This window comes from Lipotes vexillifer, unplaced genomic scaffold, assembly GCF_000442215.2.
Source record: "Lipotes vexillifer unplaced genomic scaffold, Lipotes_vexillifer_v1.1 scaffold1584, whole genome shotgun sequence".
Taxonomy (NCBI): Eukaryota; Metazoa; Chordata; class Mammalia; order Artiodactyla; family Lipotidae; genus Lipotes; species Lipotes vexillifer.
Window position 1 is genome coordinate 614,848 of NW_006782397.1, and position 18,203 is coordinate 633,050.

Genomic DNA, 18,203 nt, shown 5'->3' on the forward strand with positions numbered 1-18,203 from the left:
TAGTGCTTATATTTTACCAGGAAATATTTACAGATGATCTCAGTTAATCCTCATAGCAAACCTGGGGAATAGGTGATACGTTAATACCACTTTAGAGAGGGAGAAAGTGAGTTTCAGAAATGTTAAGTGACTTATCCAAGATGTCAGTATTAACATGGCCTTGGAAAATGGGGAGAGGGGAGGGTCGGCCCTCTGTCTGCATTGGAGCGGGGTGCGCGCGGCGCGCTGGAGAGTTCGCGGCCAACCTTTTAATTAAAGCATATGGAATACGGGAAACAAAAGACCCCAGCTAGTGCTTTACTCTCATCTGAAATTCTGCAGGCATGTATCTTGTAAGCAGTATACGGCAGAGTTTTAAGCCAATCTGAGAGTCTTGTTTTTCAGTAGAAATTTCAAGCATTATTTTTGACTACGACTTGCTACGGAATGTTCAGTTGATGAAACTGAAGGTCTTTCACTCAGAAGTAAATCAAGAACCCGAGGCTCGCGTGCTCCTGAGCTTCTGTGAATGGCCCCGGCACTCCAAACCACCCTTCCGGGTAGGATGTCACTGAGATCCCTGGAGCCTCCTGCTGCTGTCGCTCCTGAGTTTCCTGGTGATGTGGTACCTCAGTCTTCCCCACTACAATGTGATAGAACGCGTGAACTGGATGTACGTCTATGACTATGAGCCCATTTACAGACAAGTCTTCCGCTTCACACTTCGAGAGCATTGGAGCTGCTCTCATCAAAATGCATGTCTTGTCATCCTGGTGACCTCACACCCCTCAGATGTGAAAGCCAGACGGGCCATTAGAGTTACTCGGGGTGAAAAGAAGTCTTGGTGGAGATATGAGGTTCTTACATTTTTCTTATTAGGCCAGTAGGCTGAAAGGGAAGACAAAGTATTAGCATTATCCTTAGAGGATGAACACCTCCTTTATGGCAACATAATACAAGATTTTTTAGACACATACAATAATCTGACCTTGAAAACAATTATGGCATTTAGGTGGGTAACTGAGTTTTGCCCCAATACATGGTACATCACAAAGACAGACACTGATGTTTTCATCAATACTGACAATTTAGTGAAGCATCTTTTAAATTTAAACCACTCAGAGGAGTTTTTCACAAGTTATCCTCTAACTGATGATTATTCCTATAGAGGATTTTACCAAAAACCCCATATTCCATACCAGGGGTATCCCTTCAAGGTGTTTCCTCCCTACTGCGGTGGGTTGGGTTATATAATATCCAGAAATTTGGTGCCAAGAATCTATGAAATGATGAGTCACGTAAAACCCATCAAGTTTGAAGATGTTTATGTTGGGATCTGTTTGAATTTATTAAAAGTGGACATTCATATTCCAGAAGACACCAACCTTTTCTTTTTATATAGGATCCATTTGAATGTCTGTCAACTCAGATGCATGATTGCAGCCCATGGCTTTTCTTCCAAGGAAATTATCACATTTTGGCAGGCTATGCTAAGGAACACCACCTGCCATTTTTTCCCCTTAAATCAGTGTTTATTTATTTTTTTGTTTATTTTTTTAGCATCTTTATTGGAGTATAATTGCTTTACAATGGTGTGTTAGTTTCTGCTTTATAGCAAAGTGAATCAGCTACACATATACATATATCCCCATACCTCCTCCCTCTTGCGTCTCCCTCCCACTCAACCTATCCCACCCCTCTAGGTGGTCACAAAGCACCGAGCTGATCTCCCTGTGCTATGAGGCTGCTTCCCACTAGCTATCTATTTTACATATGGTAGTGTATATATGTCCATGCCACTCTCTCACTTCGTCCCCCCTTAAAAATATGGAACGCTTCACGAATTTGCATGTCATCCCTGCACAGGGGCCATGCTAATCTTCTCTGTATTGTTCCAATTTAGTATATGTGCCGAAGCAAGCACCCACATGCCATAATTAATTTGACATTCTACCCAAAGCCTAGAGAAGGGAGGGCTACTTTGTGGAGACCGTTAAAATTAGACTGTGAAATCTCCAATGGAAAACTCATGGGAAGGTCATTGTGTGGCTTACACGGAACCAAAACTCATGAAGAGCCCATAGGCTGGATACTGGAGGGTTGCACTTGACCTGTGGTTTATTTTGACAACAATCAAGTCAGGCCTTTTAAAGATGATATTCAGAGGAATTAAACATCTTACAAAGGAATAGGAGGTTTTTGTTAATAAAACAAACAATTTGAACATGTCATTCTATAGATTAGAATTTCTTAAATGGGTTTCATTGAATTATAAGCTCATTTGTCCATCACAACAAAGCAGTGTAGAGTATTATTCATTGAACAATCTAGTCGTCAGTTCAGGGTTTTGCGTATATCTTACATGGATTACAGTTTTTAAAATACATAGTTCTGTGTAAAAAAACAAGTTATACTGAACAAAATTTCATCTGTTTTTGGTCATTTGGAAGATACTTCAGGATGTTGCAGTATTTCAGAGTTATCAATTATTGTTTAATGTTACTTAGAGTTTTGCACTTTTATGGGTGAAGTTATGGTTGTTTCAATACTGTATAAACAGAATAGTGAAAATCACTTTTTATATTTAAACTTCTTTTCCAGTTACTTCACTAATGAGTTTATTATGAATAGCTCCATTAATGTGTAGTCATTGGTCATCATTGCATATCAGTAATCTCTTGAACTTTGATAAATATTTTGTCATGGTAATACAGAGAAGAATTAAAGCAAGAAGATCTGAATTATTGTCTTGTTTTCAAAAATATAATCCCTGGTGTTTTTAGATGTCACTTCATCTGTCTCATTTTTCCACCTGGAAATTAGGAGTAGTGTAGAATGCCAGGCAGCATGTTTCCTTTTGGAAAGGACTCTGAAGCCAAAAAGAAAAGAGAGAATGTGTTGGCCAGAATATTATGAAAGGAGTGTCATATTTCAGTGCTTGAGTTGGAAAGAGAAGACTAAAGATTCCAGCTGCATTGTTAACGGCTCTGCGTTTTTTCTCATTAACAATCAGTTTGAGAATAAAAAGAAAAAAACAAAAAACACTGCTGCTATTGTTATTAGTTTCACATCAAGAGGAAAGCCCTACTATGTGGTCTAAAATCAAGTCTGATTTCCATGTCATGGTAAAGCACATTTTTTCATAGGAGTGCTGATGTAGGTCACCTTTGACCTGCTAGTTGGTCCAAGAGGGGCACTCCTTGCCCCCATATTCTCGGGATTGTGCGATTTCCCATTATGCCTGATATGGGACAAGTGATTCCTTTTATCTGGATTACATGATGGTGAAAGATCAAATCTGTTGGCAGAAAATATGAACTTGAAAGTACATAGTCAGCTCTTGTAATGCTCATATATTTATAATTCTCCTATAAGAAAAGCTTAATTTCAGTTAGAACCATTATAATGTTTCATTCTTTATAACAAGGCTATTTCCATTTCCCTCATCTCAGACCTGATCCAGTTACAATAAAATCAATTAAATGAAAAAAAGAAAATGGAGAGAAATTATACTGGCTGAACTTCCAGTGGAATGAATTATTTTGGGCTAATTTTCTGCCATGGTTGTGAGAAATCAATAGATTTTGCAGAATTTTGAAAAGCAGCCTTTACTGATTAAGAACATGTTTGGCTGCCTGCAACAGAAGGAAAGTCAATTATAGCGGCTTCATACAACATACGTTAAGGTTTTCATCTAACAATTAAGCCTAGACCCAGGGTGGTACAGCACATTCTATCATTGTTCCGGGCTCTTTCCTCCTTTGTACTTTCCTTGACACACGGTTTTACCCTCATGTGTGTCACCACATGGTCACAGAATGGCTACTTCAGCTCAACCTTTGTGTCTGTGTGTCAGGAAGTCACTGAAGTGGGAAAGAAATCCACAGAAGCTTTCCGCTTATATCTCAGTGGTCAGAAATATGTCCCAAGGTCGCCCTTATCTGTGATCAAGGTTGGAATATGGAGGGTTTATTCTTCTGGGCACATTTCCACCTTAAACAAAATCTGGATTCTCTCCTGAAAAGAGAAAAGGAGAATGGATAATAGACGACTAGCAAAATCCGCTACCTCGTGTATATTTAACAAGTAGTTACATGAAAATAAATTTCATAATAAACTCAGTGTAATCTCTTGAGGCGGAGCAGGATATCTGCTTTTGGGGAAAAAGGAGTATGGAAAAATATAGTGCAGTGCTATAGCACGTGAAACAAAACCCCTCGCTGTTGAAATTTGGAGAGAAACAAAGTTCATCCATTAACAAGGAATTTCCCAGTTGTGTGGTTTGCCTAGAGGATCAGATACTTTGTGAGCTCAGCATTGATCATCCTGCACTTTACAGCTCTCTGCAGTGTCATTATTATGGTTCATTATACTGTTGGCAACTATCTTGGCCAACCTTGAAGATGAGTTCAAAAAGGCCTTGTCCTGCAAACACTCCTCCAGCTCTGCCTACGCTGACTAAGTCAGCTAGGTTTATCTCCCATCAGCAAGTCATTAGGTGAGAAAAGCACTAAAGGAACTCAGGAGCTAAGGATCTTCGGTGCATCTGCTGTCAGTGCGTCGGAAGCCTCTGATCTGGGTACTTCTATCCTATCGCCAGTGAGCGTTGCTGGATTCCACCAGCTGTTAATCCCTGCTAAAGTTCTGGTGGATGACTTAAAGCAGTGTGTCTCAGATTCTCTTCCATCAGCGTACCCTTAAGATATGGAACTAAACCTGGTAAGGTGTTGTGTGTGTGTATGAGGTGAGGTAGGGCGACAGCAATGCGTGTGTGTGTGTGTGTGTGTGTGTGTGTGTGTGTGTGTGTGCGTGCGTAAAACATGCCACCTGGCATGATTCACTTTTATTCTGGGAAACATCCCGCAATTTACCTAGTGGGGAGGGCTTTCTTCCACTCTCAATTTATAGACTTCTGTTGAAGTTCCAGGGTGGGTGTGACATTTGGCTAATTCTATAGCTGGCCACCATGATTCATTCAGTGACCCAACCGGAGTCAGTGAGATTCAAGGTTTCTTTTCTCCTGAGATTTCTAGGAAAGAGACTCTTGTTTTTTTCCCCCTGAGATTAAAGACAGAGAAGATATAAAAATCTGAAGCTTTGGCACTCATCTTTTGGTTATAAGAATACAGTCAGTATGGAGGAGAGAAGATTCTGAGAGAGGATGAAGAAAAACAAAGTCTAAGAGACATATTTTGAGTCTCTGGATGAGCTGTATCCAAAGCCAGTCCCGTTCCTGGACTTTTCATTTATCTAAGCAAATATTGTGTGTGTGTGTATGTGTGTGTGTGTGTGTGTGTGTGTGTGTGTGTGTGTTTAAGCCACCTGGGTACTTTGTGCCATTTGAAACAAACAAATGAAAATCACTAGCACGAACTCCATATCCTTGAAATTATTTGAAGTTTTGGGTTTCAGCCTAACAATTTACACACACTTAGCATTCTCCTCAACAATATAAATATATATATATATTTAAATAGAAAATGTGTTTAAATTTTCATTTAAATCACTTCACTTTCTGCCTCAAAATTTTCAAGTGAAATTTATTTTCCAGGAGGAGATGTCATATTTATTATATAGTTTCTCATTCCCTTGACACAATTCTGCATGTGCCAGGTGGTAGATCTACTGCAATTTTAGAAACGTAAAGCTTGAAGAGCTGTGCATACAAGTATAATAGGGAACTTCTGAAATACAAAAAGTTTTCAGGACTCAAAAACTGTAGTAGTTGCCACTTTATTATGGGAGCCTCATCTTTTGCCTGTACTGGCCCTTGGGTGCTGAGGGTTCACTTGCTTTGTTTGGTGCTTAAATGTTTCTTAACTACTGAAAATAAAACTGAGCTATGGGGCTTCCCTGGTGGCACAGTGGTTGAGAATCTGCCTGCTAATGCAGGGGACACGGGTTCCAGCCACGGTCTGGGAAGATCCCACATGCCGCGGAGCAACTGGGCCCGTGAGCCACAACTACTGAGCCTGCACGTCTGGAGCCTGTGCTCCGCAACAAGAGAGGCCGCGATAGTGAGAGGCCCGCGCACTGCGATGAAGAGTGGCCCCCGCTTGCCACAACTAGAGAATGCCCTGGCACAGAAACGAAGACCCAACAAAGCAAAAATAAATTAATTAATAAAACTCCTACCCCCAACCTCTTCTAAAAAAAAAAAAAAACTGAGCTACGATGCTATGTCTGACTTTATTTTCAACTACAGCACCTTTAAATATTCTTGCCTCTGTCCTTAAATTGGAGGGGAGGTTCTGTGATTCAGATATTCAAGTAGTATAGCGCAACTGAAGACAGTTTAAGAAATGGAAGAGGATAGGTCCTGTGTGTCATTCAGTATTAACTACTGTCAACATTTTGGAATATTTTCTTAGTTTCATAGTGGTATTTATGTAGTAAGTGTGTAACAGTGATAATATTTTGCAAGTTTAGCATTTTTCCTCATATTTTTCATCTAACATGAACCTTTTGCTAAAAATTCTTCAAAAGCATTATTGAATGGGTACATAAAAGATACAATATAAATTATTTTCAATTTTTGCCATATTATATAGGTAATGATCCAGTGGAATGCTTGTATGTAGAGCTTTGCCTGAATGATTGTTTTCTTAAGATAGACTACAAGAGGTGGAATTGGTTAAATATGTAAAGCTCTCACGCTGCAGTGTGTGAAATTGCTCTCCAAATTGTACAGAAAGTGTACCCTCCCACCAGAATGCTGTTTTCTCACATCCTTGTCACTACTGGGTCTCCTCGGTAAAATTTTTTTCTTTAACATCTTTATTGGGGTATAATTGCTTTACAATGGTGTGTTAGTTTCTGCTTTATAACAAAGTGAATCAGTTATACATATACATATGTTCCCATATCTCTTCCCTCTTTGTCTCCCTCCCTCCCACCCTCCCTATCCCACCCCTCCAGGCAGCCACAAAGAACCGAGCTGGTATCCCTGTGCCATGCGGCTGCTTCCCACTGGCTATCTACCTTACGTTTGTTGGTATATATATGTCCATGTCTCTCTCTCGCCCTATCGCACCTCACCCTTCCCCCTCCCTATCGGTAAAAATTTTTTAAAAACTGGGTTTGTATGACAAGAGCAAGCAACCGAGAAACACTCGAATAGGAGCTTTGTGGCTTACTGGCCTTGTCTCAGATCAGTGAAGAAACAGTGCTAGGACAGTCATTTAGGCCTTTAGTTAGAAGGAGTTAGCTCCCTGTAAAAGGTGTTGCATCCTGCAGCCTTTCTAAGCTCACTTATATTCTGGTAGCTCTTTGGTAGATGCCGCTGGATGTTCATCATTGATCATGTTTTCTCAGAATAAAGGCAGTTTTGCTTCTTCCTTTCCAAAAAAAAAAAAAAAAAAAAAAAACCATGGAATTATAATGGTAGGATAATAGGCTTTGGCACAAGAAGACCCATTTGGGACTTTACAAATAGGCAGCACCCACTCCATCCACAAATAAAGCTTTTTTCATAGAGGAATACATAAATATAAAAATTCCATAAGCTAGTAACCAGTGGGGTTCACAATCTGAATTTTAACAACTTTATTGAAATAGCTCTGTGTAAGCAGAGGTATCCCACGTTATAAAGTGTGACACCTGACGTTGAAGAAAACCAAGCATAATGCTAATGCTTCTGGGGAGTGTGTTTCCTTTCAAAAAAAAAATCCTCAGGATATTATTTCCCTGTAGTACAATGTGTTTTAGGTTATGGACTACCGAGACCAGTTTTTTCACAAAGTTAGTTTAAACCCCTATTTTTCAAAGGGCTCAGATTTGAGGTGGGTGTGGAAAACAGTATAGATGCTCGATTCATGCTCTGTGAAAGTCCTTCTTTCCTATCCAGAGCCCAATGTGCATAAACTGAGGAAAATTGCAGATGACCAACACATCAAGCCTTTCGTCAAATTTCTTTCAAGTGAACTTCTTAAGCAGAAGTTCATTTACCATAGAGTAGAATACATTTGATTCAAAGGGGTTATTTCAACATCTGTATGATTCCAGAAGTCCTGAAGAAAGGAAAATTCAGCCAAGTATCCTGATGTCTTTGTTCACTTATTAGCTAATACTTCAGTAATGGAAGGCATAAGGATTTTTGTCTTTACGTCTTTATTCATTGAACCTTAAGGCAGCACTGAACTCTAGATACTGTGGGATCTCTTCTGTGGTCACTGGTCTAAAGAACCTCAATGAAGGGCTTCAACGTTTCCGCCTCTCTCTCTCTATTTTATTTTCATGAGCTTTCTTCACATAGGAGGCTCTAGAATACTATGCAGTGGTCATAAAGTAGAGCAAATAATTTAATATCCCACCTCCAAATCTTGTGCAATAGCAAAATCTTAGCAAGAAAGGAGAGTATCACTCTTCATCTGCAGCTCTTATTCATCTGACCTGAAGGGTACTGGCTCCAACATTTGCTGTTTCGTTTTGAACCGCAGTATTATATTTGAACATACAATGCTTTTTTTTCCCCTTGACTGAGCCCTACTGTGGTGATTTTCTTTTCCAGTCAAACTAAGGAATTTAATATCACTTTGCTACTGCAAGGATAAACGGGCAAGAGAATTATCTTTCTGACATCAGGAAATATTTGCAGGGATCGTTTGTGTGCCAGGACCCTTTTGGATTTAACTTATCCCCTGCAAAAGAGAAAGTGTTGTTAGCTGTCATTGCTAAGAATAAGACGTCTATGTAGCTAAGAAAATAGCTACAAAAACTTAATATTTTCAGCAATATACGTACTGAAGACATTGAGAGCTATCTAGAATGTTTTATTAATGTTTGAATCACAAGAGGATTTGTTTTTCACTGCATGCAATGAGAGCAAACAAACCAAAGTATTCAAGAACTCTGTTTTCCCATCCCTTATTTTCTCAAGTTGTCCTAATATGATGACGTGACGTTGATCCTTGGTAGATGGTAACTATTTGGGTACTCCTCAATCTTTGTATCCACTTAAATGCTCCACAAAAACTATTGAATGTGCTTTTGAGAATCTTATTTTAAAATAATGCCAACATACTAGTTCTTTAAGGATATACAAATGAAAAGGAGTGCTTATGTATTCATGAAGATGCTGGAATAGCAAATATCAGTTATGTGCTCTAGTAATAAAAGGACATCAATTTTAAGAAAATGGCAGTGCTTAATTGAAGTCTACAAAATACGATTTGATCCTATCTCCCCCCTTAAATCTTCCAATGAGAAGTAATGAGTGGGTCCAGAAACCCAAGCAGAGAAAATAAAATTTATATTTATTAGGTGTCTACCATGTTTTAGGTACTTTACACATATCAGTTCATTTATATTTATATTTTTTATTATAGAAGCAAATGAGGAAACGTGCATTAATCCAAATAATTCTAGTGATTCAAGAAGCACAAAACAAAACAGGGAAAGGAGGTAACTTAATTTATGGCAAAGCCTTGATACCTATTTTGAAAAAAAAGTGATACGTCTGAACAATGACAAACATGATGCTGTGACTATAAAAGCCCTGGTTCCATGGCAACACTGTCCCAGCCAATCGTGAAGAAGGCAGCCTGGTAATGGAAGAAGAAAATAAGATCTAAGCCTCCAGACACTCCTTAACCTGTTCCTCTTCCTGGAAATACGTTATATTCCAATTGCTATATCTTTACTTCTTATCCATACGTGCTCTTCTGTTTTTGATAAAACACACATTTTCATTTATCATTTGATTATAGGTCAAACAGTTCAAAAGTGCTTCCAAAGAAGTTCTCCCACCCACCAGCTCTATTCTTACTCCCCAGAGGTGATATTTTTTTGTGTCTGTTGTTAGCTTCATTGGTTGTATGCCCATAATTTTAAATAGTATTGTTATACTCTTGCTTGTTGATTTTTAAATAGCATACTGTCCTATGATGCCACATGATGCGAGATAAAGATTTAACTCACGTAAACTGTCGGAAAGGTGAGTGCATCTGGCAGGGAATTTGCATTTCTCATACTGATATTAAGGTTACACTAACCTCATTAATGGACTGGAAGGCATCCCCTCCTCTTTTATCTTCTGGGAGAGCAAGCATAACATAAGAGATATTCACCTTTAAACTTTGGTGGAAGTAACCTGTAAAAATATCTATTTCAACTCCTTTAATAGCGGTAGGACTTTTCAGCCTTTCTCATTCTTCCTAAATCAGTTATATATTATATCTCACTAGGATTTTGTTCATTTCACAAAAAGCTTCAAATTTACTGGCAAAAAAACTCAGAATTTTCTCTTATGTATTAGTATCTTTGTAATTCCTGTTGTATCTATACCCTTTTATCCCTAATTTGGTTTATTATTCTTTTTTCTTTTTTTCCCCTTAGACAGCATAGTAAAGATTTTTTACTTTATTAGCCTTTAAAAAAATTGTTTTGGTTGACCTTCTGTATTGAATCTTTTTATTTTTATATTCACTGATTAATACTTTTATTACTTGTTTATTAAACATTGGTTGTTGGTGTTAACAATTAGCCTATTGATTCTTTTTTTTTTTAATTTGCTTGTTTATTTTTATTTTTGGCTGCGTTAGGTCTTCATTGCTGCACGCAGGCTTTCTCTAGTTGTGGCGAGCGGGGGCTACTCTTTGTTGTGGTGCGTGGGCTTCTTATTGCGGTGGCTTCTCTTGTTGTGGAGCATGGTCTCTAGGTGCGCGGGCTTCAGTAGTTGTGGCACACAGGCTCAGTAGTTGTGTCTCTCGGGCTCTAGGGCACAGGCTCAGTAGTTGTGGCACACGGGCTTAGTTGCTCTGCAGCATGTGCGATCTTCCTGGACCAGGGCTTGAACCCGTGTCCCCTGCCTTGGCAGGCGGATGCTTAACCACTGCGCCACCAGGGAAACCCAATATTTTTAACTTTATCTTTTCTTCTTTTTAATTTATCTTTCATTATACTTAAAAATTTTTTAATTGGAAACATTAGTTTTTAGCTTTTTTCTAATGTAAAAATTTTAAAACTAAATTTTCCTGTAGATACTGTTTTTACTATATGGCACAACTTTTGATAAACTTATTATATCCAAAGTTATCTTTCAGTTATAAAATTATAGTTTAATTATTATAATTTCATTTATATTTCCATTTTTATTTCTTCTTTGACCATGGGTTATTTAATAGTGTTTTATAAAAATTTCCAAATGTATAGTGCTTTAAAATTTCTTTTTGTTATTGATTTTTTAGAATTGTGATCTGAATATGTGATTGGAGTATTAACCTTTGAAATTTTTGAATATTGCTTTATAATCTTAGTGATAATCAAGTTTTGTAAATGTGTCAGGTTTTCTTGAGAAAATATGAATCCTCTACTTGTTGAGTATAGTTAGATCAAGCTGGTTAATGGTGTTGACACTCCCCATTACTCCAGACAAACCAGGGTGATTTGACACCTTAGGTGAAGGAAAAACAGAGGCTGAAGGAGGAGGAAGGCGGTTCACAGGGAAAGACCAGAGTCAAGTGTTTATTTTAAAGAATAAAACAGAGTTTCTAGTATTTTATTTTAAAAGTAAAATAGGCTTTGGGATGAGTCCTCTGCTTTCAGATAAGGCCAAAAATATTTATAGTACAAATGTAAGTTATAATATAAGACATAGACTATGATCCAGCTTCCTATTATACCCCATATTCCACAACATTTAGGAATTTCTATAGATTATTTTATCTAATCCTCTTAACAAATAAATGAGGTGGAAATTATTACCGCTTTTACAAATGCTACTTACTTAGTAAGAACTTAGCAATTTGTACAACATAAGCTGGTTGGTCAGTGACAAAGGACTAGGATGACCTCTGGTCCAACCCCAGAGCCTTTCTCTAAACCATTAACCTCTTCTGTCAAGTACTTGTTAGACTTTGTGGATGACACAAGAAAGGTGAGATTTGTTCCTGCTCTCAAGGAAGGACGCTGTCATCTGATTAGGGACACATGTCTCATGTCCTAAAAATAATTAGAAAATGGAACTAGTTAGTGAACTAATAAAGTTCTAACACAAAATTCATGTGCCAAAGTAAGTATCTAGTACAATGCCTGTGGTATTATAAGACTCGCAGTGAGGAGAGGCCATCATTACCTGCAGTTTTTAGGAAAAGTTTCAAGGAAGAGATGGGATTTAAATGGGTTCAGGTAGGACTCAGATAAATAGAGGAAATATGTTCAACTGGACTGTCCCACTGAAGGAAGCATTGCTTGATATATTCTGCATAATTTTAGCTGACAGATTGAAAGCGTGGCAGGATTTGCCTAAGTAGAGTAAAGGGGAGAGGGCTGTCTTGACCAAAGGTGCAATGAATAGGAATAGCTATGATGTCTGGGGGCAGTGGAGTAGGGAGGAGGAGTGGAGGGGGCACCAGGAACTGCAGAAGGCAGGGGTGAATGGGTTACGGGGTGTCAAGGTTTGGACTTGGCCTGAGGGAAAACGCAGAACCACTGTGCTTTTCTTTTCTTCATAGGGTGTGATACAGGAAATAATCTCCCTCACGTCGAAATTCTGGTGGACTGGAAACAGTATCACAGGAAAGAACGTCTCCCATTATCTCACCCTCTCTAATACATTTCATCATTTCCTAACCCCCAAAGACCGGAAGATTTTGTTTTGGTTTGACTTAAATCTCTTTTTTCTGTATTTTAACTTTATTAGAGTATAGTTGATTTACAATGTTGTGTTAGTTTCAATCACAGCAAAGTGATTCAGTTACACATACACATATATTCATTCTTTTTTAGATTCTTTTCTCATATAGGTTATCATGGGATATTGAGTAGAGTTCCCTGTGCTATACATAGGTCCTTGTTGGTTATCTATCTTATATATAGTAATGTGTGTTGCATCTTTTTTAGTGGAATTTTAGTCCAGTTCCTCTCTTGTCTTCCCTCCCTGAAGGTGGAAAATCAATTGCGATGTTTTCCAACATAGTCATAGTTTGATTTTTAATATGTTCTTAATTTCTGAATGGCATTATTGGAAACCGTAGTTTTATTTATCACGTTAACAGAAATCTGACCACCCTTGTTGCCTGACCTTGTTTTCCCTTTTTGAGGAGGTTGAGTAACACACATAACACTATCAATTTAATGAAAAAATATCTGTCAAACTGATTTGGCTTCCTGAGGATTGATTCAGTTGACTGAATTTTCTACATTTCAGAAAAACCAGTTATTTTTATGACATGCAAATGCAGCCTAAATTTTGGTCTCAGAATTGCTGAGTTCAGGAAAGACTGCTGAAAGCTGGGAAGCCTAGTCAAGCATTTGCTTTCAGCTGTTGAACTTATGAGGATCTGTTCTAGATAAAACTAAGTGACATTGTGCTGAGAGTAATCCTGACACACATTAAGATGAAAAAGTAAGAGTCTATCTGCTGACTCCTGGTGTTAACCAGAGTTAATTAGGGGCTCGTGAGAGGCCAGCATGAAACAAGCTCTTCCAAAGTGAACTGAGATATGCTGTACTTCTGAAACAGCTGACTTCTTAACAGCAAGGTGAACCCCAAGAACACGGTTCATATACAGATTGGTTTGCATCCCGTAAAGATATTTACATGTTAGGAATTAAGTGCATGAGTGTGTCAGTTGTTTCTCACCCAACAAAGGTCTTGGAGAATTTCTGTTTCTGGAAAAGAAAATAAATAACAATGTCCGTTTGAGACCTGATACAGCACTTTTGTATATGCTGCTTTCCAATTTGAGAATTTACATTTTTGTTGCAGTTTTCTTCCAACTGACAATGAGGCAAGCTGTCCACGTTCTGCCACTGATGTCATCTGAGGGGCTGGGCTGAAAGAAAACAAACTTGGAAAGCCTTCCCACAGAGCTGTAATAGCAGGGGTGGTCACTAATATTTTTTTTTTCTTTAAATGTCGATATTGAACTTTCCTTGACACTGAACCTTGTATTGCTGGGTATTTTAAGTTGTTTATCCAGAATCCGACACACTTTAACCTACATAGTTCTGGTGATAATTGCTGAATTTCCAAATTAATAGGAAAACTGGCACAATACTAGATATCAGAGTTTGCTATTTGTGAAGTGCCAATTTTCTGTAATTAGGGAAAATTGCTAATTATCACTGGAACTATTCATTAATATTTGAAGGAAGAAAGATAAAAATTAATAGAAATGCTTTTTTTAGTGACTAAAATTTTTAAAGGCTACTTGCTGGGCAGTTGTGAGGAAAATCGAGGCAGCTTTACCTAAATTTTGTGGTGGAATGTTTAAAATGAGAGACTTATACCTCACTTAATTAGTACTTCCAGTGTTCAAGTGCAAATTGGAAAAGTCCCTCTACTTAATCGCGTAATACCAGCACCTTTTCATGTAAGGTCAAAGTGGCCCTGGTTCCTTAAATAAAGACGGCAGAGGCTTCTACATTTATTGTTATGAAAAGAGGCATTTCTTTGCAAGCTTTGCCTAGAGCAATGCTAATTCTCACTGTTATATCCCATAATTTTAGGAATATGATAAGCTATGAACGATAGCATTGAAAATGAGCCATCATTTTCAAAGTTTATAGAACGTTTACCACAGATAGCCTTTTAAGTCTTATTTCTGGGTATGTTCTTTGACCCCCAATAAAAATAAGTACAAATGTAAGTGATGTTTGAAAGATCTTAAATCAGTTTTTTTTTTTCTTTTCAAGAAGAGTTTAAAATATGTGCTCATTAACATCAGGAAATATCAGAAAATGATAAACTTTTTTTTAAGCCAATGAGTGTTAAAGAAAGTCATTATGAGATAGTGAATTATTCTTTTATTCAACAAATATTTTCTGAGCCTCTACTCTGAGAATGGAACTTGGGCAGAGGGAGACTAGTGGGTTTTTGGACTCGATGGACAAAAAGGAAGAAAAAAAAGTTGGTAAAGAAAGTTGGTGATCAGGGTCCGGCTGAAGCTGAGACGTGCTTGTCTGTTGGGGATGGACCAAGAAGACACAGTGATTACAGCAATGCCAATGAATTTAGGGTCAGGGAGAAGGTGAACACAGAGTCAGGGAACCAGTAAGGATGATAAGATGAAAAATTGGAAAAAATGTTCTGGCTGGATGGACACATGGACATAATTCAGTTCAATTCAGAGCAGTATTGATTGAGTTCCTACTAGGTGTTGAATGTAGTCCATTTTGAAAACTTAGGTAAGAAAAATTGGTGAATACACATGATATTTTACCTGTGATGTCAAATATTCTCTCTCCTTCATATTAGATGGTGGTACTGAAGATGAAAAGTTATTGCTAGTGGACGTCAGACAATATTTTGCACCTTAGGTCACCCAAGCTTGAATAGCATCTTGTATTGGGAAGGGATCTCAGATGTAACCTAATCTCACCTGCTACCCCATACTGAAGTCCCTGAGGACAATTACTCTAGGAAAGGTATCCCTTTCGTAAGGATCGTGTTGGATTACTGAAGGAAAGGGAGCTTGCAGTTGGTCAGTGTTATTCCGGCCTGGAATCAGCAATCTGGAGAAATAGCCTCAGAACCTTCCTTAACTGATAGGTTTTCCCACATTGTTATCCTAGCTTTGCCCTACTGGGATCAAGTTCCAGTCTGACAATGTCTTTCCCGATACCTGGCACTCAGAAAGCAGTGCAATTTCCAGTGTGCCCTGATCAAGAAGAGTCCAGGGAAAGCTGCTTAGCTTATTTCACTTCAATTCATACTTTTCGAGATTTATGAGACTATTTGGCTTTAAAAAACTCCACTGGCCACTTTATCAGTCCACCAGAGTTCCTAGCTGTAAGCAACAGAAACTGACAGTGGCTGATGTATGGTGGTAAGAAATTTACTAAAAAGATAATTGGGGAGCTTACAAAATCTCCACCAGGGCCAGAGAACTAGGCTCAGAGCTTAAGCAGCCAGGAATGGAGCCCAAGGTGACATTTCAATTGGCTTCCGGTGGAGAGACCACTGCCACTGGGGACTGTACCCCCGAGCTTTACTTCCTACCCCACAGAACTTGGAGCCTGGAGCTGCCCCTGGAATGACAGCAGCCACTGCCTGGATGCTGCAGAGCCGCTATCCAACCCGTCCTATTCAGGCTCTTGGTAATGCCTAGGACTCATGTCAGTACAATGGCTGCGAAAATGGCACAACTGCACCAAATAAGGGGAGACTTCTCCAAACATAGGCAGAGGGTTCAGAAGCTGGGCAGCCCCAAGACTGGCAAAATTACCATTGGTGCCCTCTTACCTCCTTACTTTATACCTTCTCATCTTAGACTTATGTAAAGACCAAAATGCTCTGTACCATTTTTACTTTTTTAAGATGGCCTCTGGTAGGTAGGGGATTAAATGCTTCCATTTCTGAATAATACTTTTTCTTGCTATTTTAAATACAGACTGCACGCAGGAGTAAGAATATCAAGGACGTTATTTTTAAAAGTAAATAAGTGATAATGACACAGTATCTAAGATTTACTGTGTTTAGCCTCTGTGGGTAACCAGGGATCATCTTTTTTCAAGTGCTCAGAAATCATGGGCATTAACAGAAGAGAAAGTGGAACTGTAATGCTTTGTACAGCATTCCATTGGGGAACTTTATTTCCTTAGGAGATAAGAGTTTAGAACCTCTTTCCCCCACAGGACAAAATATAATCATATGAAATATGGAACATGCTTAGTCATGCAGCTTCTTTACAAGACCGTCACAGATTTGTGACGACAGACTTAGATAATAATAATACAAAATTCATCAAGTGCTCACGGCACTGTAAGACATCATTGCGGGTGCTTTATGTCAATTAACTTACGTAATTCACAACCGCCCTAAGAAGAAAGGTTGTTCTTATCCTATTCTCCTCTATATGAGGACATTGAAGCAGAGAGAGCAAGTTACCCACCCAGGCTTCTACATCTCGTTAGTGGCCAGAGCCAGATTGGAAAGCAGGCAGTCTGACCCCAAAGCCCAGAGCCTGACCCACTCAGTCCAGCTGCCTGTTAGAAAAGCACACGCAGTGATGCTATCAGGTTTCTCTTTGGCAGGTCAGAAGCAGCATTCCTGCAGTAAAGGTACTTTTGCTCTGGTGGTTGGCACTTCTCAGCTGAAATGAGAAGCCGTTTTACTGCCACCAGTACAGAAAAAGATGTCGACCTTATTTTTCCTCTCAGTCCAATCTCAAATGCAGGGAGCAGTGTGGCTACCCAGTGTGAAAAATATTCCAAGCATCTCAGCTGATAAATTCTAATGGAGCTCCGATGCCTTTTGCGACTTTGTTCAGATTCGTTTAGTGCACCAAGCATAAACTGCTTAAATCTTTCACATACAACCATTCTGTTGCCTATTAATTAGAACCATCTTTTAATTGCATTGGTGCTTCAGAGTTAAGTCAATATAGTTACAGGGATAGAATCCCCTGAAGGAAAAATTTCTCTTTATAGGAAGCAAGTGATGTTAAAAACGACAGAAGCAGCAAACAATAAAAATCCCCATAACATCTCCAAAACATCCCCACAAAAATCTCCCTAAATCATTTGAGGATAAAACTCCATTTTCCTAGCTGCAGATTAAAATACACTTGATACTAAGCCTCCTTCCACACCCCTGCTGTGTTGGCTGTCGTTGAAATGTTCTTTCTGTGTCTTCAGCTCTCTCTTTTAAAACTGATTTCTTCTCCCCAGTACGTGAGGTAACCAGTATCCTCCTACTGTTTACAGACTCCTCTGTCAAAACAGGAAAAGATCACAAGTCAGGCTTTGCCTTTTGATGGATTGGTTCTATTTTTTATTTCACTGATTAAACATTACCTCATCCAATCATTTGCATTTTAGGTCATTTTAGCTCTCGGTGTCTAAAGGAACGTCAGTTATTGACAGAGGTTGGGGAAATTGGAGGCAAGGCAGGAAGGGTTGAAATCTTTCAAACGTCCTGAAGGTAGACTTGCTTTAACATTTTGGGGGAGATGTTGAAGTTGGGCATGGAAACGTTTATAACTTTTCTCCGCGACCTTCCAGAGGGACAAAGAGATAGCAGAGATTGACAGAGACTTGGCCCTGGGCTGCTGGTGGGTCTGGGGCCCTGGCTTCTCCTGCCCTCTCTGGCCGCCCCCAGGCGCACTTGCATCACAGGCTCATCGCCTCACAACCTCCACCTCAGCTATACCCCGATTCTCCCTCCCTCTCACCAAGAACGCCCTGAAGTATATATGCTGATTACCATCACAAGTTATTGTAGTTAATGTTATAAAGTTCCTGACACCTATTCATCAGTGGACCTATGGCTATATTCAATG

At 38.9% G+C, this 18,203-nt stretch overlaps 1 protein-coding gene across 1 annotated transcript in view; it reads left to right on the plus strand.

The window, feature by feature from the left end:
- The first annotated feature begins 508 nt into the window (after window positions 1–508).
- LOC103068618 (UDP-GalNAc:beta-1,3-N-acetylgalactosaminyltransferase 1-like) overlaps window positions 509–18,203 on the plus strand; it is a 33,268-nt gene continuing 15,573 nt past the window's right edge. Inside the window, 2 exon segments of the mRNA XM_082931003.1 lie at window positions 509–558; window positions 560–1,507. Coding sequence (XP_082787129.1) covers window positions 509–558; window positions 560–1,507 — 998 coding nt within the window.